This window comes from Ctenopharyngodon idella, chromosome 14 (genome assembly GCF_019924925.1).
Source record: "Ctenopharyngodon idella isolate HZGC_01 chromosome 14, HZGC01, whole genome shotgun sequence".
Lineage (NCBI taxonomy): Eukaryota > Metazoa > Chordata > Actinopteri > Cypriniformes > Xenocyprididae > Ctenopharyngodon > Ctenopharyngodon idella.
In genome coordinates this window covers 21,761,645-21,787,570 of record NC_067233.1, presented here as the reverse complement: position 1 = coordinate 21,787,570, position 25,926 = coordinate 21,761,645, and the positions used below count along the sequence as shown (strand labels likewise).

The following is a 25,926-nucleotide window of genomic DNA, read 5'->3' as shown; positions in this document are numbered from 1 at the left end:
GTGTGTATGTGTGTGTGTGCGTGAGTGTGTATATGCATGTGTGTGTGTGCGTGAGTGTGTGTGTGTGCGTGCGTGTGCATGTGTGTGCGTGTTTGTGCGAGTGTGTGTGTGTGTGTGAGTGTGTATATGTATGTGTGTGTGAGTGCGTATATGTATGTGTGTGAGTGTGTATATGTATGTGTGTGTGTGTGTGTGTGCATGTGCGTGCGTGCATGTGTGTGCGTGTGTGAGTGTGTATATGTATGTGTGTGTGTGTGTGTGTGTGTGTGTGTGTGTAAGAGTGTGCATGTGTGAGAGTGTGCGTGTGTGAGAGTGTGTGTGTGTGTGTGTGTGCCTGACTGTCATTTTTATTATTTTTTATTCATTTTTTAAAAATAGGTTTACATTAAGCTTTAGTTAATTTAGTGCTACAATTTAAAAATTAATGATAAAATATTAAATATTTAAAAGAAAATGAGAAATGTTGCCTTAGCAACTCGCTGAAATAAGTTATTTATATTTTATTTTACTTCAAGTAAATCAAATGTTTTTTGTTTATGGTTTAACAGCTCTGGTCCTCGCTGATATTCACATTAGCCGTTGACCGCGGTAAACTCTTTAACTTCTACACTCGTTTTCACGCGGTGCTGCAGCAGACGGTGGAGTCGAGGTCAGGTGACCAGCGTTTGAGGGATGTGAACACAGGATCAGGGTGGAGTCACATGGCTCATGTTTCATCTATAGGGCAAAGAGACACAAGAGCTGCTATTGAAGCGCCGGATCACAGTTTCTGTGAGAGAGAGACTGATGTTCATGAGTCTGAAGATCTGCTGTACTTCTGGACGTTCCTCCTGTCCTCTTGTGATCTTCATCTTCCTCCAGATCTCGTTCTCACGCTCTGTTCTCTCTCATCATGACACGAGTGGCCGAAACTCTCCAAACATCAATACACTCTTCATTTCAGTCTGTTCCTCGACTCAATCCATCATACGACGTCAGAAGATGTGGATTATAGATCAGTAGTTCTACCTTTTTGACTCGAAGGCCTCCAGTTGTCCAACACCATATTTGAACGCCTTATATAAGATCATAGATTATAATATTATGTTTTGTTATAACACTGTTATATAATAATAATAATAATATATGATACTTTATGATGTTTTTATGTCCTTTTGGAGCTGTACATTAGTCGATTAATCATTCCAGATGTAACTGCATTCATTTGTTGTTGAGGCTGATCACACAGGCTGTAAACATTACATTACCCAGAATGCCCTGCTCTCACCGATCAAAACACCAAATCAAACACAAATAAACGTTTATCAAGTGTGACACAGATGAAGATCTCGTTCAGATCTCTGTCCGGCGGCCTTCAGCACATCACAACAGTAACATGCAAACAATCAAGTGTGTGTGTGTGTGTGTGTGTGTGTGTGATCTGAACAGCTCAAGTTCATGCTGTTACCACGCAACATACTCCACACACAACACAAGCAGAAATAAACACACGGCGCTTACATTTCAGCAAGTCAGACGTGTTCAGAAAGACTTAATGGACGACACAAAATTTTTTGAATTAAAAAAAAAAAACACCGTTTAGTATGTTTTTGAAGCAATTTGGTTTACGAGGACACAGGAAGTGAAAGCATAAACCATGTTTACGTTGTAATACCCATGTCATTATACACATTTGTGTCCTCATAAACCATGTATACAAGAAAACACACACACACACACACACACACACACACACACACACACACATCACACATCCATTACTTGTTTCTGCTTCTTCTTCTCCTGTGTTTTAAATCTGTCCTCTTTGAGAAGATGTGTAATAGCGCCCCCTACCGTATAACAGTGAAAACATGGATTGCTGGAAAAACTTGTCAATATCTGCCAATGGAGTCAGAAAACTTAATTTAAAGGGAAACAAGTTTATTTTTCTGACCCCATTAACAGATATTTGTTCTTGTTTTAAGTCATTTCTCTTCTCCAGTAAATGTATCTTGATTTAAGAATGTTTAGAAATTTGTGCTGGAAAACAAGACAGAAACACTGAGGAAGAATTTTTTTTTTTTGTAGTTTACTCAAGCAACTGCTGAGTCACAGTGAAAATCACACACACACACACACACACTCTCTCTCACACACACACACACACACACACACACAATAGAGCATCTGTGCATGAGCTCAGAGTCACAAGGACTTTGAAACAACGTTGATACAGAAACAGATTCTGTGTGTGTGTGTGTGTGTGTCTCTCTCTCCTATAAACAGTGTGAAAACACTTTACCAAATGATACCGTGACCTCTGACCCCTGCAGCTGCAGTGACCTCTCACCTCTGCCCCTGAGTAGCGTTCCGTCCGGGTCACCAGGTCCTCCAGGTGCACGCTGGGATGGACGGGCATGTTCCGAAACTGCAGCGTGAAAATCTCCCTGCGAGTGTCTGCGTCCGGCAGCGGGACGAATATAACACGGTCCAGACGACCCGGGCGCATCAGAGCCTAAGAGAGACGGACAGATGAGAAAAAAATACTGTAAAAAAATTGAAATATTATTATAATTTAAAATATCTGTTCTCTATGTGAATATATAGTAAAGTGTAATTTATTCCTGTGATCAAAGCTGAATTTTCAGCATCATTACTCCAGTCTTCAGTGTCACATGATCCTTCAGAAATCATTCTGATATGATGATTTGATGATCAAGAAACATTTATGAAAATTATCAATGTTGAAAAAATCATACATTTTATTTTTCAGGATTCTTTAATGAATATAAAGTTCAAAAGAACAGCATTTATTTGAAATAGAATCTTTTATAACATTATAAATGTCTTTAATGTCACTTTTGATCAATTTAATGAGTCCTTGATGAATAAAACTATTAATTTCTTTACTTCCCAAAATTTTGTATGGTAATGTATTTACCAGATATTGAAACATTTGTTTTTAAAATATATGGCAGCAAGTATTATAAATCAATACTTTTTAAACAAACAAATAGAAACACATTCAGTGAAATCACGATTCACGAGAAATGAGCAGTTTTGTTGTTGTTAACTAAAACTATTAAAATAGTTTTTATTAATTGAAAAGGGGAAATAAAATAAAATATAAATATTAGATGAAAAACTTAACTGAAATAATTTTTTATTTTGAAATACTAAAATTGCTAAAACTAAAACAACTAAAATAAAAATGAATTAAAGTTAAACAGAAATATTTAAGAAAACATTTTTAAAATATTAAAAAATTAAAAAATACATACAAACTTAAACTAAAATTAAAACAAAAATGGCAAATATAAAAGTATTTATTTAGAATTATATTTATAATTAATTAAAAATATTAATAAATACTATAATAGTATTTAAACTAAAATAGCACTAAAAAATGAGGCATCAAAACATAATATACATCAGAAAAGATAGAAAACTAATTATAAAGTATTTACTTATAAAATATTATAAATGTTTGTACTGCAGATACTAAACAGAACAAATATTATCCTTCTCCGATTCGTCAGACTGATATGAAAACTCTGATATGATCTGATATATTGAACATCTCGAGATGTTTGTGCAGTAAAACCTCCTGAGAGGAAGAAGAACAGGACTGAGTTACTGATGATGAAGAACAATAACAGCAGCTGAACCTGTCTCTCTCTCTCTCTCTCTCTCTCTCTCTGAATGAACAGAGAGCAGGTGAAAGGGCAGACAGAGAGAAAACAACTCCAGGAAGTGAGGAGGAAGTTATCGCTGTGTGTTTGCGACCCCTCGCCAGTGCGATTGGTTCGAGCCGCGGCGCATTGCTTCCTTACATCCTGAGGAAGAAACCACAGCGGCGGCGGGAGGACGACGGAGCGCTCCACATCTGAACATGTGCCAGAGGAGAGAGAGAGAGAGAGAGAGCGCTGCAGTAACCATGACAACCCGTCATAACAGTGTGTGTATCACATCTGGAGATGAACGGAAGGACATGTGATGGAAAACACACACAAACCACCTACAGCGGCTCACCTGTGTGTGTGAGAGAGTGAGTGTGTGTGTGTGAGAGAGTGTTTGAGTGTGTGTTTGTGTATTTTTAGTAATTGTTCAACTTATTTCAGTTAGTTACCAAGTCAACATTTTTTAAATTATTTCTATTTTGCTTAACTTTATACTTATTTCAGTTTTAGTAATTTTAGTACTTTAATTAGAAACTTTAATTTTTAATTTTAAGGTTATTTTTTATCTAATATTTATATTTTATTTCTGCTTTATTTCAATCAACACAAGCAATTTTTAATACTTTTAGTTTTAAGTTGACAATCACACAACTGCTCATGTGACTTGAATCATGTGATGTCACTGGATATGATTTTTTGAACAGTATTGATTGATAATATTTCTCTGATATCAGATTTTTTTCACGAACGGCCGGTTTCAGAGCGCAGGACTGCAGGAGTCGACATGTTTTACTCCTCAGCAGCAGAACATTCATCACTCAGCAGCTCACAAACACTTCCTGTCCTGAAGGAGAGTGTGTGTGTGTGTGTGTGTGTGTGTTTAAGGTGCTTTTATAACACCGTCGCTCCTCATCTGAGATCTTGGCTTGTTGACAGAATAATTGCCCTGTATGTGTGTGTGTGCGTGTGTGTGTGTGTGTGCGTGTGTGTGTGTGTGTGTGTGTGTGTGTGTGTGTGTGCATGTGTGTGCGTGTGTGTGTGTGTGTGTGTGTGTGTGTGTGTGTGTGTGTGTGTGCATGTGTGTGTGTATTTCAACCCTCTGAATAAAGAAACTGAAGTGGAATTACAGGACAGAAGCTCGTCTGAGAGGAAACAAATAAACACAAACACTTTAACAGCTCAAGATGGAAAACGTTTTGCATTTTTTTCATTACAATTGCAAATAAAATAATATTTTAATACAATTACTATTTTATTTCTATCAGCATGTTATGTGATTTTCTCATTTTAATTAGTTTTTACAATAAAGTCAACATTTTTTACAATAAAGCTTTAAATTTAGCTTTATTGTACTTTTTATTTCAGTTACTTTCAGTTATTTTAGTACTTCAACTTATCTCTCTCTCTCTCTCTCTCTCTCTCTCTCTCTCTCTCTCTCTCTCTCTCTATCTCTCTATCTATCTCTCTCTCTATCTATCTATCTCTCTCTCTATCTCTCTCTCTATCTATCTGCAGGATTTAAATAATTTTTCAGTATTTTTTGTAACAATAATGAGGATTTTTCAGGCATCGATCTTATCTTCTCCTCTGGTTTTGGGGTGTAATATGTACAGGTTTTGTGCGATTCATCTAGATCAGTGCGATACAGAAATACTGCATAAATGCTAGACACACACACACACACACCTCAAAGTTTATCTGCAGCAGGAGAAAGACGCAAATCGCTGAATGACAGGACGCAATTACACAACAGCTGCTTCAGCACGACCACAGCACTTCCTGTGGGAGATCGTAAATCACACACACACACACACACACACACACACACACACACTTCATGAAGCAGATCCCAAACATGTGGTGTTTACACCTAAATTTCAGATTTACGCAATATAATTTCAGTTAAACACATGAATAAACTTAATGTGATGCATATTTGTACAAATGCATATAAAGATTTCTGCACTCAAAACATGGAATAGTTTATGAACTATTTTCACCTATTTGATTTTATTTAAATAATCATTTTCAATATGCATTCATTCAAAAGGCTTTAAAACAAATATATTCAGTTAAAACGCATGAGAATATGGTTAGAACAAGCAATATTCAATTTGTTCAAATCTATGAGATTGATTGATTAATGATAAATATTTAAACCTTGTTATTGTGTATGTAATACACACTGTTATTAGTACTATTGCTGAAAGTTTACCCATTTCATTTATGTATGACTGACAATTATGCATCACATTAAATTTATTGCAATAAATGATGTTCTTCCTCAGTGTTTCTGTCTTGTTTTCCAGCACAAATATCTAAACATTCTTAAATCAAGATACATTTACTGGAGAAGCAAAATGACTGAAGATATTATGACATGTTTTTGAAAAATGTATCAAAATTAAGCAAGTTTGTGCTTAAAACAAGAACAAATATCTGCCAATGGGGTCAGAAAACTTCATTCAAAGGTAAAACAAGATTATTTTTCTGATCCAATTAACACAGATATTTGAAAACAAGACTTCATATCTTCAGTCATTTTGCTTCTCCAGTAAATGTATCTTGATTTAAGAATGTTTGGATATTTGTGCTGGAAAACAAGACATTTTTTGCAGTGTAGTTTGTTAAAACTGAGTAATCCAAATGGATTTTATATGTAATTCAATTACATAAATCTCACATTTAGGCCTAGTGTAAGTGTTTAAAGGAACAGTCACGTGACTGAGACACAAGTGAATGAGTTGATCTATCTGAGGTGATTTCATCCGGTCTACTGATGAACGATCAGAAGAGCCTGAATGATCCGTATGTTCCCGCAGAAGAACGTGACGTGTGTGTGATTGGCTGTGGTGAGGGGTGTGGATGGGAGTCAGAGATACTCATGTAATGCCGGAAACGGATCCGTTTACATCTGCGTGACCTTCAGCTGAAAGACAAAACCAGAGCGCTCAGATGTTCCTCTTACTGTAAGCAAAGACCAAACCCACAGAGACACAATAAACCCGCCGGAGCTTTTGTCTGCCAGGAGAAACGGCTCTCGGCAAACACACTGGAAGAACTGGAACGCTGGAGCTTCACGACGACATTCATACGCTTCCTGAATAGCATGTTTTTCTAATAGAGGGAAATCAGGGCTGCACGCAAAAAAATGTGGGATTAAACTCAACGATTTCAAACATGATGATATTCCAAAAAGTCATGGGTTCAAATCCCAGTGAATGCATGAGCTGAAACATGTATAGTTTGAATGTAATGTAAGTCGCTTTGGATAAAAGCATCTGCCAAATGCATGAATGTGAATGATATAATCGAGCGGGTCACGACCTCTGAAGTCATTGTTATAAAACATGTTAACTTTATGTATGATAAACATAATATCATGTGACGCATCCACATGAACATGAGATTTGAGTCTTTATTTATTTAAAGGGTTAGTTCACCCAAAAATGTAATTTCTGTCATTAATTACTCCCCCTCATGTCGTTCCACACCCGTAAGACCTTCATTCATCTTCAGAACACAAATTAAGATATTTTTGATGAAATCCGAGAGGTTTATGACTCGTCCATAGACAGCAATATAATCAACACTTTCAAGGTCCAGAAAGGTACTAAAGACATTGTTAAAACAGTCATGTGACTGCAGTGGTTCAACCTTAATGTTATGAAGAGACGAAAATACTTTTTGTGCAAAAACAAACCAAAAATAACGACTTTATTCAACAATATCTTCTCTTCTGTGTCATTCTCATATGTTCTACATCAGAACGGCGGCTCATTATTGGCCGGCTCCTGCGTCAGCATCACACGCATGCGTCGTGCTGATCACGTGATCAGCTTTGGCCAATACTGAGCCGGCATTCGGACGTAAACATGGAAGCTTCACTGTGCTTGACAGGGAAGAGAATGTTGAATAAAGTCCTTATTTTTGTTTTGTTTTTGCACACAAAAAGTATTCTCGTCTCTTTATAACATTAAGGTTGAACCACTGCAGTCACATGACTGTTTTAACAATGTCTTTAGTACCTTTCTGGACCTTGAAAGTGTTGATTATATTGCTGTCTATGGACATATACCTCTCGGATTTCATCAAAAAATATCTTAATTTGTGTTCTGAAGATGAACGAAGGTCTTACGGGTGTGGACCGACATGAAGGGGAGTAATTAATTAATGACAGAAATTTCATTTTTTGGGTGAACTAACCCTTTAACCCCATAAAGCCTACTGAAACATATTTGTACAGTCCGTGCAAAAGTTGTTTGTCAAATCACACAACAGTTCAAAACACTCTACATCAGACCTCTCTCTCTCTCTCTGTGTTTTGTTCTTCAGGTATTTCTACACAATGAGTGCAGACAGACACACAGCAGCTCATAAACAACTCGTCATCAATTAAGCATGCTGACAGACAGACAGACACACACACACACACACACACACTTTCATGCAGGTATATCAAACATTCTTTCAGGCACAGATCAGTTTACACAGGAAGCTCCTTTCAGCCCAAAACTGCAGCTACACGTCCAGTGAGTGTGTGTGTGTGTGTGTGTGTGTGTGTGTGTGTGTGTGTGTGTGTGTGTAAACAGAGACACAAGTGCTTCAGGAAGTCTGAGAATCATTGCTGGCTATACAGAAACCCCCTGAAAAACAAGCGCGCGCGCGCACACACACACGCACGCACACACACACGCACACACGCGCGCACACACACACACACACACATGTGGTGTTGAGTGGCGGCTGTTGTCTGTGTGTCCTCAGGGTTTTACTCAACACTCAAACTTCCTGTTTACCCAACAGCCAAAGATGTTTATCAGTCTGTCTATCTGTCCGTCCGTCTGTCTATCTACTTACTGAGCAGACACACACAGACAGATGGAGTCTACTGGTGTCTCCCAGCACGGCAGGTGTGGAAGGCTTCTGTCTGTCTGTCCTCCAAAACAGGAAGTCAGGGATTCCCAGTGCTGGGCACTTCCTCTGAGGAGACAGAGAGACGCACTGGCTCCAGACCAACCACAGGAAAGAGAGAGACGAGTTCTGCGTCAATAAGGGCAGTAAGAGTGTGACCTTCACACACACACACACACACAGACACACACACACAGGTGCCATTTTTAACCCAGAACTGTAAACACAGGAAATGACCTCATCCCCCACCTTGTTATCATGAACATCACAAAAAAAGCATCTCAGTGATCTTCTGGTCTGTTGATGTGGCTCAGTTCCTCATTCAATGTGTGTCTGTTGGATTTTCACCCATTTTGTGGTGAAAATGGAGCATCTAATCACCAGCACACTCTCCTCAACAACAACACATGATCTGAGGATTCTGAAGATAGTTAGATAGATAGATAGATAGATAGATAGATAGAAAAGGTTAAAGGAAAGGTTCTGTCTGAGCGTTTGCTACGGTCTGTGTGTGTTTATTAGCTCAGTCTAGCAGTGACCTCATCACAACACACACACCTGCACATAAACCTCACAACACACACAGATGCAGGCCAGATTCACAGACAGAGAGACAGACAGATGTGTTTTGCATGTCAGACACGCTCCTGATCGCACCTGCACACCATCTCGAACGGAGGGATGTGCAGGAATTCTGGGATGAGCGTCAGAGTCTCTGCAGAATCGTGGCAGAGAAACAGAAACAAACGGATGAAATAAACCAGAGTAAGACAGAAAACCACTTCAGCTCAAGAGCTCAATCGCATGAGCAAAGTGTGAAACGCAGAAAAGGTTTGAAACGCAGCACAAACAGACATATTTAATTAAATTGCTGTTTTTTGAGTTTTGATAAGAGCACAAAGTCATATTGTGCTTTAGATTTTAGTTCGTTTGACAGATACTTTGCCAAAGCAATGACGCAAAACAATTTTAGAGACCTTTTATGTTATAAGAAGTTTTAAAATATTTTCAGTGAATTATGAAACTGCTAATACAGTAACTAATGTTGACAAATTGAACCTTTTTGTAAAGTGTTACCAAGAATTTTATGAAATGCAAATGAAATGGAAAAATACCTCTGGATTTCTGTTTTTTACAGCCGCTGAAAAACTGGACTATACAGCTGAATATACACACACAGACCAGACTGCTCGTCTGTACACACACACACACACACACACACACACACGGGCTGGACTGGAGAACTAAACACATGTTGTGTGTTCTGGTTGGAATTAAGTTCTCTGGGTCGGGCGGATGTGGCCTCAGCCTGAGCCTCCAGCCTCAATCAAGAGCAGCTAAAATTAGTGGCCAACTCGCTTTCCGGAAAGAAGATAATTCCTCCTTGATTGGAGAAAAAAGAAAAATAAAGAAAGAGGCATAGGCAGAAGAAGAAAGAGAGAGAGAGAGAAGCACAGAGGTCATAACAGCAGAACATGTTTACTCAGTTCACTATATGAACCATGACAAACACTTCATACACACTACACACTCAAAAGAATATATATATATATATATATATATATATATATATATATATATACACACACACACACACACACACACACACAAACACACACACAACGGTTTTAGGATCACTAAGACTTTTTTTTTTTTTAAGAAATTTATATTTTTATTCAGCAAAGACTACATTAAATCAATCAAATGTGACATTTATAAAGTTACAAATGATTTCTATTTCAAATAAATGCTGCTCCTTTGAACTTCCTATTCATTAAAGAATCGTGTAAAATAAAATGTATGATGGTTTCCACAAAAATATGAACTGTTTTCAACATCGATAATAATCATAAATGTTTCTTGAGCAGCAAAGCATGGAATGATTTCTGAAGGATCATGTGACACTGAAGACTGGAGTAATGATGCTGAAAATTCAGCTTTGATCACAGGAATTAATTACACTTTACTATATATTCACATAGAAAACAGCTGGTTTAAATTGTAATAATATTTCACATTTTTACTGTATTTTTGTTCAAATAAATTAAGCCTTGGAGAGCAGAAGAGACTCTTTAAAAATCATTAAAAAGTTGTAATGATTCCAACTTTTGAACAGTATTTTATATAGCTCAAATCACCTGCTTCACATGTCTCTCTTCAACACTTCCTCCTCTCTTTTTCTAAATCCAGAACTGATTTCTGAACAATATATGCAATATTTTCAGAAACTATCTAGCATTTTTTGCTTCAAAATTGAGGCCAGCTTTACGTCTGTCTGTAATGTTGGTTCTGGTCTTTAAGTTATTTTTGTCAGGTAAACTACTGCTAAAACTGAGCTAAATAGTGAAAAAGCGCCTTGATTTATCCATTGAGATAATCTGTTTTGATTTAAACTCTGTTTTGTAGACAAAATATCCAGTGAAAACTGTGAAATCAGACATGCATATTTATGCTGTATGAGCTTAAAAAACACTGAAAAACTTAAAAAATGAAAAAAGATGATTAAAACGCAAACATGTTGCTGTCCTGAGAGCTGCAGGTCTGATGAAGCTTTGTTTTCTCTCTTATCAGACATCAAGAACTCTGGAGGCCAAATTGAGAAGCTCAGATGTTTAATAACCAGCAGCTTCCGCTGAAGAAACCGAATGAGACCAGCAGATGAACATGATGTTATCAGAGTTCAGACTCATCAGTGCTCGATAACACACACACGCACGCACGCACGCACGCACGCACGCACGCAGACTTTAGTGAATAATTAAAATGTTTTGAAAGAAGTCTCTTCTGCTCACCAAGGCTGCATTTATGTGATCAAAAATACAGTAAAAACAGTAACATTGTGAAATATTATTAAAATGTAAAATAACTGTTTTCTATGTGAATATATAGTAAAGTGTAATTTATTCCTGTGATCAAAGCTGAATTTTCAGCATCATTACTCCAGTCTTCAGTGTCACATGATCCTTCAGATTTGCTGCTGAATTATCATCAGTTATTGGTGCTCAATTATTAGGGCCCAAGCATATCAAAGATTTTTGATATCTTGAACGTTTTGTTTGTGGCACTAAAACGAATTTATGGCGAGAAAAGGGAAACAGGAAGTGTGTTATAACTTCTGCATACATTGACCGTTTTGGATGAAACTTCAGCTGGTAGGAGGCTGATCACATGGATGTGATTATTGTGATTCACAGACATTTTTACCCGATTTGCTTCAAACTTCATCAGTTAAATGTCAAAACATGGCAGATGTAGATCTGTGAAAGGATTCTTGATATCTTAAATACTGTTTCCATGGCAACATGTCAAACTTTAATAATCTTTTTGGAAGGTTTTGAGACTCTTATCATGCTTCAAATTGCATGAAACTCGACACACACATCAGAGATGTCATCCAGAAGACATGGGCAAAGCCTTAGAAAGGGACAGGGAGGAGGGGCTCTATAGCGCCACCTTTTGACAAAAGTGGCGGGGTTAGTTTTACCTACAGTCCCCAAACGCTGTACATATGTTGATCTCATCAAGCCGCACAACTTTCAAATTTACATTCATTAGCTCCGACCAACAGGAAGCTGGCTATTTTAGTTTGAATGTGGATTTTTTTGTAAAATCAGGCTCTGAATTTTGAACTACTACTCCTAGAAGGTTTATACAATTCATACCAAACTTTTTTTAACTTGGTGAAAAGACACTGAAGATGTTAAATTGTGAACGGATATTGGATATCTTGAACGGTGTTGCCATGGTGAGGGATTAAAGTAATGTCACTGTAAATGTGGCATAGTCAAACTATTTTAAAATGGTCTTTTTACATTTACCCGGTTTAAATGCATATTGCCCATTGTGCACAGCTGCCAATTTTTCACAATTTTTACTGTATTTTTGATCAAATAAATGCAGCCTTGGTGAGCGGAAGAGACTTCCTTCAAAAACATGGAAAAACTGAATTATTCCACACTTTTGACTGGCAGTCTGCATCCAACCTAACAAAACTAGACTCATTTATATAACTGAGTTGAAACACACTGATCAACATCAGCATTTCAGTACATTTCTCAACACAAAATGGCTCCAGAGGGACACAGATGAGTTAGAAGCTTCTCTACTTCAGGTTAGTAACTCCGTCTGCACATAATAACTCATGAACGAGTGTCTCTAAAGTCAACGCAGAGTTCAAGCTTCATCATCATCATCATCATGCAGCTGCACTCCTCCATTCTTCAGCTCTGCTCTTCGGTTTTCCCCGTCTTTTGTGTTTCAGGCCGAGGAACGTGCAGAACAGAGAGTCTGCGTCCGAGCCAGAGGAAATCAGAGCGGAGCGCGCAGCTCTTCATTAGTGGCTTCCGCTGGTCTAATTGGTCTCTGGTTTTCCCGCCGTTGGATGCGCGTCGCTGGCAGGCCGGTTTTTCCAGCCCTGTGTTTGTGTTCGGGGGAAGTGAACGCTGTAATCAGAGCTGTGAGGGGAAGCGCCGCGTCTTTTCTTAGCTCCAAACGTTACCACGCTGCAAAAGGGACAAATTTTGTGGCTCTCCACAAGAGATGAGCTCTGGTGTCCCGGCCTGGTGTGTTTTACATCTGTAACGGGTTTGGAAAGTCTAACCTAGAGCTCGAGTCTCAGTTCAACACATTTGAGGAACTGAGTCCGGTGACAAACTCCAGAGCATTTACACAAACAGTCAAAAGTTTGGAATAATTAAGTTTTTTTTTTTTTAAACAGTCTCTTCTGCTCACCAAAGCTGCATTTATTTGATCAAAAATACAGTAAAAATAAGAAAAAAAAATACTGAATTTTCAGCATCATTACTCCAGTCTTCAGTGTCACATGATCCTTCAGAAATCATTATGCTGATTTATTTTATTAAAAATACAGTAAAAATTGTGAAATATTATTACTATTTAAAATAACTGTTTTCTATGCGAATATATTGTAAACTGTAATTTATTCCTGCGATCAGAGCTGAATTTTGTGTGATTTTGAGTTTGTGTGTGTTTGTGTTTGTGTCTGTATGTTTGTGAGTTTGTGTCTGTGTATGTATGTGTCTCTGAGTGTGCGTGTTTGTGTGTGTGTTTTTGAGTGTGAGTGTGTGTTTGTGAGTTTGTGTGTGAGCATGTGTGTGTGTGTGAGTGTGTGTTTGTGAGTGTGTGTGTGTTTGTCTGAGTCTGTGTGTTTTTTTGACTGTGTGTTTGTGAGTGTGTGAGTCTGTGTGTTTGTGAGTGTGTGTGTGTCTGTGTGAGTCTGTGTGTTTGTGTGAGTGTTTGTGTGTGTCTGTTTGTGTGAGTCTGTGTGTTTGTGAGTGTGTGTTTGAGTGTGTTTGTGTCTGTGTGTGTGTGTTTGTGAGTTTGTGTGTGTGTTTTTGAGTGTGTGTGTTTGTGAGTGTGTGCGTGTTTGTTTTAGTCTGTGTGTTTTTGAGTGTGTGTGTTTGTGTTTGAGCGTGTGTGTGTGACTTCTTTCTGTCCGTGACACAGCAGTAAATACTGTTCATATGAGGGCCGTTACAAAGTATCGCTTGGCAACAGAATTCCCCACACACACACACACACACACACACACACACACACACACACACACACACACACACATAACATCGTCATTTCTCTTCTCCAGTAAATGTATCTTGATTTAAGAATGTTTAGATATTTGTACTTTAAAACAAGACAGAAATACTGAGGAAGAAGATTTTTTACAGTGTACGGAGATGAAATAATGATATCATGACTGACACACACTGATAGACATACTGTGTGTGTGTGTGTGTGTGTGTGTGTGTGTGCGTGTGCGTGTGTCTGTTTACAATTACTGAGCGCATAATGAATGTTCATCCAATGAGCCGCGCTGGCAGCCTCGTCCCTCGCTGAGACAGGGGAGCAATTAACACAGGAAGGAAGCAGAGAGAACGAGCCAAAGGAAAGACAGGCCAGCCAGAGGACAAAGACAGACAGACAAACAGAGAGAGAGAGAGAGAGAGAGAGAGAGAGAGAGCAACTGCACTGCCCGTGAGGTGATGCATTTAACAGAGAGAGAGAGAGAGAGAGAGAGAGAGAGAGAGCTCTGTTCCTGCAGAGTGAGAGTCAAAGACAGACAGACGTTCACTCATGAAGACTCTGTGTGAGTCACGTGCACATGAAGAGTCGTTCTGTTGGAAATGATTCAGTTGAACTGATTGATAAAGTGTCAATACAGTGACCTGACAGTAAAGGCCAGTTCACTGCGCTGGTTGGCACTCGCTTTGACCGACTCAACATTTGTCGTGTTGTGGAGAGTCTGAGAAGTGACGCACTGAAGAATAGTGACTGTTCGTGTTGGTCAGTGTCAGGGTTATTATTATAAATGAAACTAAAACCATAAAAAAGTGTTAATTTAAATAAAATAAATGGGAATAAAATTAAACAAAATATAAAAAAACTAAAACTTTTTCATTTCAATTAGTTGCCAAGGGAACATTTAGTTTAACTTGATGTATTTAAATAAATAAAACTGAAATAAAACTGTGCAGGTGTGTTTGGCTGGACAGGTAAAGCTCAAAGTATACTTCAGTTTTTATGCGTAGGCGAGTGTTAATTTTGTCAGCTATTTTTTTTATTTAGTCTTAGTCCTGTGTTAAATATACTTCATGGTTTTTATCATATTTAGTCAAACTGTTTAGTCGACTAAATGTCTACTTTTAGTCAATAAAAACATTTTCATGATGCTGCACAATGATAATCATTTGATAATCATGATTATTTTGCTCAAAATTAGTCACAAAGATTGCTGTCATTTGTTAACTTTATTTTCACATTTCATTGGAATTATTGCTCTTTCAGCTGTAAGCACAAATCAACAGAATGTCGACTCATACGCATGGTTTATTTTACCTCAGTTTCCTGATTTATTATAGGCTGTTTATCATATAAATTAACACACTCTGTACATTATGAAAACTGGTAAAACAAGAAACTTCTCTCAAAAATTAAGACAGAGAATTTCCTAATAGTAATTCCAATAAATCCAAATGACATTAAAAGTTTTTCTATAAAAACAACAGCATAAAAGACAGAGTGCAGTTATTCCGCAAACTCAATCGCAAACAATATAGTCGAGATCCATGTTTGGATTTATTACAGTTCATGACTGTTCATCACAGTAAATACAACACAGACCAGCTGAACGACACTTTCATTTAAGCAGAATATCTCAAATGGAGATCGCTGAACTACAGCTTACTTGTTTGTCGTTTTTTTCAGATCATTGGTGGCGCTTCTGCAGTGTAGAGAGAGTAGTTGACAGAAGTTTTAGTCTCGTCTTTCTCGAACCATTTCGAGGGAACAGTTTTTTTCAGCCGAAAAGCTCTTACTGGGGATTTAAGTTCTTGATATCTGGCAACCACCGGCATGAAATCTCGTAGTAGAGGCTTGTACAGCAGTCTGTAATATTTCGTCTCCTTTTTTTTTTCTGACAAAAACAAAGAGTTTTTATTTTTTTAACTACATTTTAGTCTCGTCTTTTTCGTCAACGATATTGTATGTTGATATAGACTCAGTCATCCTTTAATGACCTTGGTGTCATCTCGACCCTAACTTTTTTCATTATAGTTTTCGTTAACAAAATTAACACTAGTGTACAGTGCGCCTGATGCAAATTTCGTCAAAAAATAGTAAACACAGGTCGCACATGTGCATTGAATTTGTTTTGCACTAATCAGTTGCTCCACAAGGTGGCAGCACTGGCTGTTATTTCACAGTAGAAAACAAAACTAAACTAAAAAGACACTAAACTACGAAGCCCCGCACATGACATGTAGGAAAAAAAAATAGGCTAAATCGTGCGCACAATTTAGCAAATCGAGGGAACGAATTAGTAAATTGTGCGTACGGTTTAGCAAATCGAGGGAGCGAAATAGTAAATCGAGGGAACTAATTAGTAAATCAAGGGAACAAAATAATGAATCGTGTGTACAATTTAGCAAATCGAGGGAACGAAATAGTGAAACGTACGTACGATTTAGCAAATCGAGGAAACAAATTAGTAAATCAAGGGAACAAAATAGAGAATCGTGCACACGATTTAACAAATCGAGGGAATGAAATAGTGAATTGTGCGTACAATTTAGCTAATCAAGGGAACGAATTAATAAATAGTGAATCGTACGTACGATTTAGCAAATCGAGAGAACGAATTAGCAAATCGAGGGAACGAAATAGTGAATTGTGCGTATGATTTAGCAAATTGAGGGAACAAAATAGTAAATCGAAGGAACGAAATAGTGAATCGTACGTACAATTTAGCAAATCGAGGAAACGATTTAGCAAATCAAGGGAACGATTTAGCAAATCGAGGGAACGAAATAGTGAATTGTGGGAATGAATTAGTAAATCGAGGGAACGAAATAGTGAATCGTACGTACAATTTAGCAAATTGAGGGAACGAATTAGCAAATCGAGGGAACCAAATTGTGAATCATGCACATGATTTAGCAAATCGAGGGAACGAAATAGTGAATCGTGCACGATTTAACAAGTCGAGGGAACAAAATAGTAAATCGTGGGAACGAATTAGTAAATAGAGGGAACAAAATAGTGAATCGTGGGAACTAATTAGCAAATCGAGGGGAACGAATTAGTAAATCATGAGCACGATTTAGCAAATCGAGGGAACAAAATAGTAAATCGTGGGAACAATTTAGCAAATCGAGGGAATGAAACAGTACATCGTTAGAACAATTTAGCAAATCGAGGGAACGAAATAGTGAATCATGTGCACGATTTAGCAAATCGAGGGAACTAAATAGTAAATAGTAAATCGTAACAATAAATAGTGCACACAATTTATAAATCGAGGGAACAAATTAGTAAATCGTGCGCACGATTTAGCAAATAGAGGGAACAAGATAGTAAATTGTGCACACAATTTATAAATCGAGGTAACGAAATAGCAAATTGCGTGCACGATTTACTTTTTTCCTGCATGTCGTGTGCGATGCTCCGTACTAAACAGACGGAACAACAACAAAATACCGGAGACTGAAACAACAACAGACGTCCGCATTGACAAGCGCTTGTGTGAGAGGGTCATGAGACAGACACAACTTTAGCTTAAAAGAATGCAAAAGACATTTTTATCGGTCATTACTTCAGGAGAAAAATACAGCAGACACTGCACGAAGATGAAACTTTCTAGAGCGTATGTGTGTATACTTTGAAAGGCTACGCGTCTAACTGTACACATATACATAAAAACGAAGTATACCTTGAGCTTAACACTGTGTGTGAGTGTGTGTGATGCAGATTACAGCTACACGTTTGGATTCAGTGTCCATGAATGCCTGTTTGTTCTCCGCTGAGGTGCGTTTGGCTGCTTCTGAAGGGAAAAAGTGTCTCTTTCACAGCTCGACAGCGAGAAGCTTTCCTCTGCACTCGCAACTCCTCAGAGTTTCATCTAATCCACCTGTAAGAGGGTTTAATACGCTGTCTGGAGGCCGAGGGGGAGGGAGGAGGATCCTGACGCTCCCAGGACAAACAATGGGGGTATTATTAGGGATAACTGCCCCCGGTGGGCTGCGAGGGGCAGATTTATGACTCGCTCCATCTGTTACTGGGGTGTGTTGGGGGTTCGGTGTTGGGTTGCACAGGACGCTGAGCTACACTGCTTTATTATTATTTCATTTTGTAGGTTTTAACATCAATTAGCATGTTAACAGCATTATGTGCTCCGCTGAAGACAAGTCACATTATTTACATAGAGCTTTATGCAATGCACAGGAAAACAACATTAGCTGTGTCTCCACCTATTTTTATGCAAATTTTGGGATATCGCATTAAAAAAAATTCTGGATGGAAACGCCAAGATGAGCATGAATTCTATGCATAAAGCCTATAATTTATTTTATCCGATAACAAGACTACAATGGAAACACATTTACCGAATAAATCCCTCAATAAACTCACCTGACTTTGGCTCAGCAGAGGCTGTGATTGGATAAGTAGACTAACCAGCGGACCAATCGCATCGCATCATCTCAAATGTTGGTTTGGTGGTTCTGAAACGCCTGAGTCAGAGTCTGTCATCAGAATGATTTGGTTTAATTCCCTCCAGAAGTGTCTCACAGGATTGTGTTCCCAAACACCAGCATCCGAACGCAAGAGAACATGACAGCGTTTATTGTGTTTCATCTGATGCTCTGAGACGAAACTCATTTATGATGGAGGAAAAAAGAGCCCGATTGCAGCAACTTACATTTTTATTTCTGATATTTTACGCCAAATTCCCAGGATTGTTTTTGTTTTGGTGAATCAGCTTCATTATTCGGACATGTTAGTCGACTAGTTGCTCATGCAACCCACTGACTAGTCAATTTTCTTACCAAAGTATATCTAACGAACATGTCTGAGACGAAAAATTACATTCACTACAGAAATTTCCAGGCACTGAAAACACAATTTCCTAATATTCCCATTTTTCCAGACTGCAGGAAGCCTGTGAACTATTAAATGTCTCTTATCTCAAGACTTGTGATTGTTTTCTTCTCTCATGCAGAAACAGCATGCAATTATGCTGCATAAGATCAATAAACAATAAACTGGTGAATGTTTATGGCCTCAGGATTTACTGCAAAAATTATGTTCTTCCTCAGTATTTTTGTCTTGTTTTCCAGTACAAATAAATAAACATTATTAAACCAAGATACATTTACTGGAGAAGCAAAATGACTGAAGATTTTATTGAAAAAATGACCAAACTGAAGCGAGTTTATGCTTAAAACAAGAACAAATATCTGCCAATGGAGTCGGGAAAACAATCTTAATTCAAAGTGAAAACAAGATTATTTTTTAAAGAGATTAAAAGATTACTCCATTGGCAGATATTTGTTCTTGTTTTAAGCATAAACTCGCTTCAATTTGATTAATTTTTCCAATAATATCTTAAGCCATTTTTGCTGCTTCTTAAGTGTATCTTGGTTTAAGCATGCTCTTGGAAAACAAGCAGCAAATTTTTTTTTTTTTTTTTTTTTTTTGTAGTGAACCGAGCAATAGGACAAAAGTTTTTATGTTTATAGTCAATATATCAAGAGACCTCCATCACAATGTAGATGTTCTTTAACATCCTCCTGGAATGTGTGCAATTTCTTTATCCACTGCAAAAATGGCTTTCTGAAATACGGAGAGCAAGCATGTGAAAGACGAGGGAAAAGAGAGCGACAGGGTTTAATCTTCAAGGACTAGCACTGGGGAGGGAGATTTCCTGGGCTGAAGTTCTGGTGGTCTGAAGCAGCCGAAAGGCAAGACTGCACATGCTGGAAATCCCTGCCAGATATCAGCTCACAAAGAGCCTTCATTTCCTGCCCTCTTTCTATCTCTCTCTCTCTCTCTAAAGCACTAAGCCGAGCGTCGGAAGCGCCGTGTGTGTGCGCTGGCTGATCTTTTGTATCATCTAAATCCAGTTCCGTTAAGCTGAACGCAAAGGGAATGTTTTCAACCGTCGTTCAAGTTGAAAATTACACAACAACTCCTGACAGCGCCATTTCTCACTGCAAACTTCTGTCCTGTTTTCCTGTGCAAATATCTAAAGATTCTTAAATCAGGATACATTTACTGGAGAAAAGAAGAGAAATTCATCTAAATGAAATGAGTTTATGCTTAAAACGAGACAGGGTTATTATCGTCAACTAAAAATAAAGCTGTTAAAAACATTTCTGTTCACTGAAATAAAGCTGAAATATAAAAATATATAAATATAATCATATATAAATATTATTTGAAACACTTAAACTGAATGAAAATTAGAAATGTTGCCTTAAACTGAAATGAATTTAAGTTGAAGCACTAAAATTATTAACTTGAAATAATAAAAACTAAAATTAAAACTAAAATAAAAATAAAAAATAAATTAAACCTAAATAGCAATATTTTAAAATATATTTAATATTTTATTTTTAATATATTTAAAAAACTAATATAATGACAAAAACATAAAACAAATTACTAAAAATTAAATTTAAAATAAATAAAATTAAATCTAACCAAAACTAAAATAAAAATAAATCTAAATAGCAATATTTTAAAAAACTTATATATATTTTGACAAAAGCATAAAAAAATTACTAAAAATTAAACTAAAATTAAAGTGAAAATAAATAAAATTAAAACTAAATTAAAAAATAATTAAATCTAAATAGCAATATTTAAAAAAAAAAACTAATAAAAATGACAAAAGCATAAAAAATTACTAAAAATTAAACTAAAATTAAAGTGAAAATAAATAAAATTAAAACTAAAATAAAAATGAATTAAATCTAAATAGCACTATTTAAAAAATCTAATAAAAATTACAAAAACATAAAACAAAATTACTAAAAATTAATCAAATTAACATGAAAATAAATAAAATTAAATCTAACTAAAACTAAAATAAAAATAAATCTAAATAGCAATATTTAAAAAAAAATAAAAATGACAAAAGCATAAAACAAAATTACTAAAAATTAAACTAAAAATCAAGTGAAAATAAAATTAAAACTAAAACAAAAAATAAATGAAACCTAAATAGCAATATTTAAAAAATAATAATAATAATAATAAAAATGATAAAAGCATGTAACAAATTTACTAAACATTTAACTAAAATTAACATGAAAACTAAAAATATAAAAATAAAAGCTAATTAAAAAATGAACAAAACTATTATAAAACTAAAAAAAACAAGAACAAATAAGGGAAAACAAGTTTATTTTTCTTACTCTTCACTGGCAGATATTTGCTCTTGTTTTCAGGTTAAACTTGCTTAATTTTGATCAATTGTTCATTAAACGATTTAATATCTTATGTAATTTTGCTTCTCCAGTAAATATATCTTGATATAAGAATGTTTTGATATTTGTACTGGAAAACAAGACAATTTTTTTTACTCTCAAATTGCAATGCGAAACAATCAAATTGAGTAAATTTAGTGCAATAAATACCATCATGACGCACATTTACAAGTGAACTATTAATTATTTCAAACTTGTACAGTAATGATAGTGAGATGAAAATGTGGGGTATAAACAAATTATCTTTATGCAAAATATAATTTCTGTGCTGACAAGTTCTTGGCATGTTTTGGTGAGACAAACACCTCAATGTTGTGCATTTTTGACTTATTCACCTGACATCTTCCAATCAGATTCAAGAGGAAGGTTTAATCTGTGGAATCGGACACCGTTAGGCTGCTTGAAGTTTGATACCTGTCAGGATCATTCTGCCGGATACACCAGATTCCTCCTCTCTTCTCCGCAGCGCTCCGTTCCTCCCATCCTCCCTCCGCATATCCGGTTACCTGTTCACCGCGCTGAGCCGCGTCCCCCGGGGCTCGACACACTCGTTTTCTTTGCCACCGTGCAAAACGAGCCACACACACACATTCAGACCTGTTCAAATAACTCAAATACTTCCTTCCTGCTGCGATCCAGAGTGTTTTCCCTCTTTCTTCAAAGAAAAATGCTATAAAACATCCAAAACATGCCAACTGACCAGAACAAATATTCACATTCCTTTAAGTGCTTCCTGTTTTGGCAGGTTTTCCCGGGACGGAGCGCGAGGTTACGGATCCCACCGGGAGGATTTTGGACCGAACCGCTTGATTTCCTGAACAATTTCCTGAGCACAAACCGCAACAGCTCAACCTTCACTATACAGATCTGGAGATTCAGGACTGAAGATGATGCATTATGGGATCAAATCAGCACAAAACACATCGAAACCATTTTACAACCACTACTTTTACTATATTTACTAATGTTTGTACGTCAGATGGGAGTCCGGCAGTACTTTCAAGTTTAAACAAAAACTGTTGCTTTATTTTCCATCATTTTCCTATTATTTGTCATAATGAAAGTGCACCAGATATTGAGCTTTAGTTCGACGCTATTCAACGAAATAACATATCTGCACAAAAACAAAAAAACATTCATATTCAGACTTCTCAGATAATATCAGTTAATCAAGAAAGAGGAATTATGTAATTTTTGATGGGGGTTGTGAGGGAAACGCAAAACAAACTTGTTCAATTCAGATGAGATTTAAATTAAAAGTATGTTAGTGAAATACGATTTAAAGTCGGCATGAAATGGAAGTCTTTTCTTTCCTATTGTGTCGTATATCCGAGTGAAATGCTTTCAAACAAGAACAAATGTAGGGCGGGGCTTGATTTTGTCCATGGGGAATTGATTGGATGGTTGTGGTTTGCTATTGGTGGATCTCATGTGAGTGACAGGTTGCCCCGCCCTCATCATCAGAGAAGAGAAGAGATGCTGCAAGAGGGAGGAGAAGATATTCTGATTCAACACTATTTCTATGATTTATGTGAACGGATAAATTATTTATAATAAATACCGCAATATTCCATTCAAAAACAAGAATTGTCAATACAATTTCATGCTGTCTTTAAACAGGGAAAACCGAGATCAGAAACCGATCGTCTGATGGAGAAAAAGAGAAACTGAACACACTGGAATAATGCTGATGTACGGCGTGAGTGCTAGTGTTTACAGAAACAACCACAAATGAGTGAAAAGATTCACTGAAAACACCAAAACACACACGACTGCAACGCAATATGTGTCTGATTAACATCCAGTAACAAGAACATCATGTAGTGTTTCTGTCTTGTTTTCCAGCACAAATATCTAAACATTCTTAAATCAAGATACATTTACTGGAGAAGAGAAATGACTTTTTGAAGGATTGTGTTCTGATATCAAAATGAAGTGAGTTTGTGTTTAAAACAAGAACAAATATCTGCCAATGGAGTCAGAAAAATAAAATTAATTCAAAGGGAAAACAAGATTATTTTTCTTACCTCACTGGCAGATATTTGTTTTAAGCATAAACTAAACACATTTTTCATTAAACAAGACTTCATATCTTCAGTCATTTTGCTTCTCCAGTAAATGTATCTTGATTTAAGAATGTTTAGATATTTGTGCTGAAAAACAAGACAGAAACACTGAGGAAGAACAATTGTTTTGCACTGCATGAGTTTATAAATAGAGGAGTCAAACCAGAAAACTGGACTAGACTGGACTGGCGCCCCCTTCTGGTTAGAAGCGGATCACACGAGACCGAGTGAGACATGAGGAGAAACAGCAGCTGAGAGGAAATCCAGGTGTCTCACGGATCACAACAAACCCCCCAAAAAACTGTACATAACTGACCGACACACAAATAAACAACACACCGCCGGACGGGTCAGAGAAGGTTCAGACAAACACGATGAGAGAGTTTCACTGTTTCAAAAGACAAAAAACTAGCAAATAAAACCCTGCAACCACTTTAAAGCCATATTAAAATGTTTGAACTAATTCAAATGAGTCTAAAAAATTGACTGTGGTAATCAACATTTTGCCTGCTGATGAAGCTGAACCTGCTGTAAAAAAGATCTGGAGAATGTGAAGTGTGTGTGTGTGTGTGTGTCGACGGAGGACACTGGCTCTCACTGCAGACACATCAAACTCAAGCGCTGACAGACATTCAGACCAGGAGAAAAACCAGATCACCTTTCCATCTGTCTCTCTCTCGCTCCGTCTCTCTCTTGCCCATTTTTCCTTCTTACTCCCTCTTTCTCAAACACACACACACACACACACACACACACACACAGCTGTGAGCAAACCTTTTCTGAATTTAAATGTACATTTCTGCATTAATGAATCAGCAGAATTTCCTTCACTGGCCGTAACAGTTCTGAGAGCGAGAGGCTGACGGATGATTAATGCCAGTATAATACAATTCAATAAACTGATTTGCATAGAGATTTTCACTATATACATTCTGTCAAAGCAGCTTCACAGAAAATCATAATGTTTATCTCTTATTATCTTTATGCCTTATAGTTGCATTTAGCAGATTAGAGTTGTGCGATAATATAGTTATATTTTGCGACAGTATAAACAATCAAGCAGTTAATATTCGCTATATTATAGAATATATATCGCTTTGCTTAAATATTCTGTATTTATGCAGACATACTTAAATATCCAACTTTATATTAAATAACCAGACCAGCAAAAATATGCACATCAAATTCCATTTAAGGTCTATATTAAGGTTGAAGCTATTTACATCCAGATACAATGTTTCCCATACGTAAAAATATATATTTTCAAATATGTTTTTAAATACATTTCCAAATATACAAAAAATATATATTTTTGCTAAAATACAATTCAAAATATATTTACATAAATATATTTCCTACAATACATTTTTGGCAATTGATAGAATTTCGCCCCAAAATCTCAGTCTACTACAGTAGCCACGCCCCAAACACTCCACCTGCTACAGTAGCCACGCCCCAAACTCTCCACCTGCTGCTGTAGCCACGCCCCAAACTCTTGCTATTGGTTGAGCTGGACAGAGATTGACGGATCTGAGCGGATCGCTCTCAATGTTTTGATGGTGCCCGAGGGGCTAAATATTTATAATTTTGGAGGAGATAAACCCATGAATGACATACTAATATTAGTCAATGAACAATAAACTGGGTTAAGAGAATGTACTACAACATTACAATTCTTATATACATCAAGTTTAAGGGAGAATTTTGATACGGAACTATAAACTATATAAACACACACACAGCAGCTGAGGAGAGTTCAGGTGTGTGTTTGACACTGTGTTTCTCCATTTGGTTGTGTGACATTCAAATGAGGCTGTGTGTGTGTGTGTGTGTGTGTGTGTGACGATTTCACAGCTGCCTCAGGGAATCACACACACACACACACACACTAGAGCAGAGCGGTGGGACGGGTTGATCTGCTGGGGGTCTGAGACTGATGGAAGAGCTGTCAATCAGGAGTGAGTGACAGCTGCTGTGAGCCTCTGACCGCAGGAAGTGGAAACTCTCAAACCCAGCAGGAGGAAACGTGTGTGTCCAACTGTTTCATTCCCTTCCCGAGTGAAAGGGAGCGTGTGTGTGTGTGAGGATCGGCAGGTGCTCTACCTTGTCAATCATATCAGGTCGGTTGGTTGCGGCGAGAACCGTGACGTCTTTTAGTTGTTCGATTCCGTCCATCTCGGTGAGCAGCTGAGCCAACACACGATCACCGACGCCGCCCGCGTGAGGAGAACTGAACGACACAATTCAATCCCGTTCAATCAGCATGTTCAAAATAAAGACAGGCACAGATACTGTTCTCAGTAGTTGCTAGGGCATTTCTATGTGGTTTCTAGGGTGTTGCTAGGTAGTTTCTGGGTTCTGCTGAATAAGGTTTCATATTAATTGATGATTCGGTAGACTTAAGGCAGAACGACAGATCAGCGTGTGTGTGTGTTGATTGATTAAAGGCAAATACATTCATCAGTAAATCAATGTGTCATTCAGAATTCAATCCAGTAAATG

General features: G+C 37.1%; 1 protein-coding gene across 3 annotated transcripts in view; it reads right to left on the bottom strand.

The window, feature by feature from the left end:
* Nucleotides 1–25,926, bottom strand: part of spata5 (spermatogenesis associated 5) — a 48,046-nt gene that overhangs the window by 1,553 nt on the left and 20,567 nt on the right. For 2 of the 3 annotated variants that reach the window (XM_051859609.1, XM_051859610.1), the window contains exons 14-15: nt 25,528–25,654; nt 2,330–2,494 (exon numbers count right to left, since the gene is read on the bottom strand). In XM_051859609.1, coding sequence (XP_051715569.1) covers nt 2,330–2,494; nt 25,528–25,654 — 292 coding nt within the window. Of the gene's footprint in view, nt 1–2,329; nt 2,495–5,345; nt 5,439–25,527; nt 25,655–25,926 lie in introns of those variants that run through there. The other variant, XR_007924798.1, reaches the window with a different exon arrangement.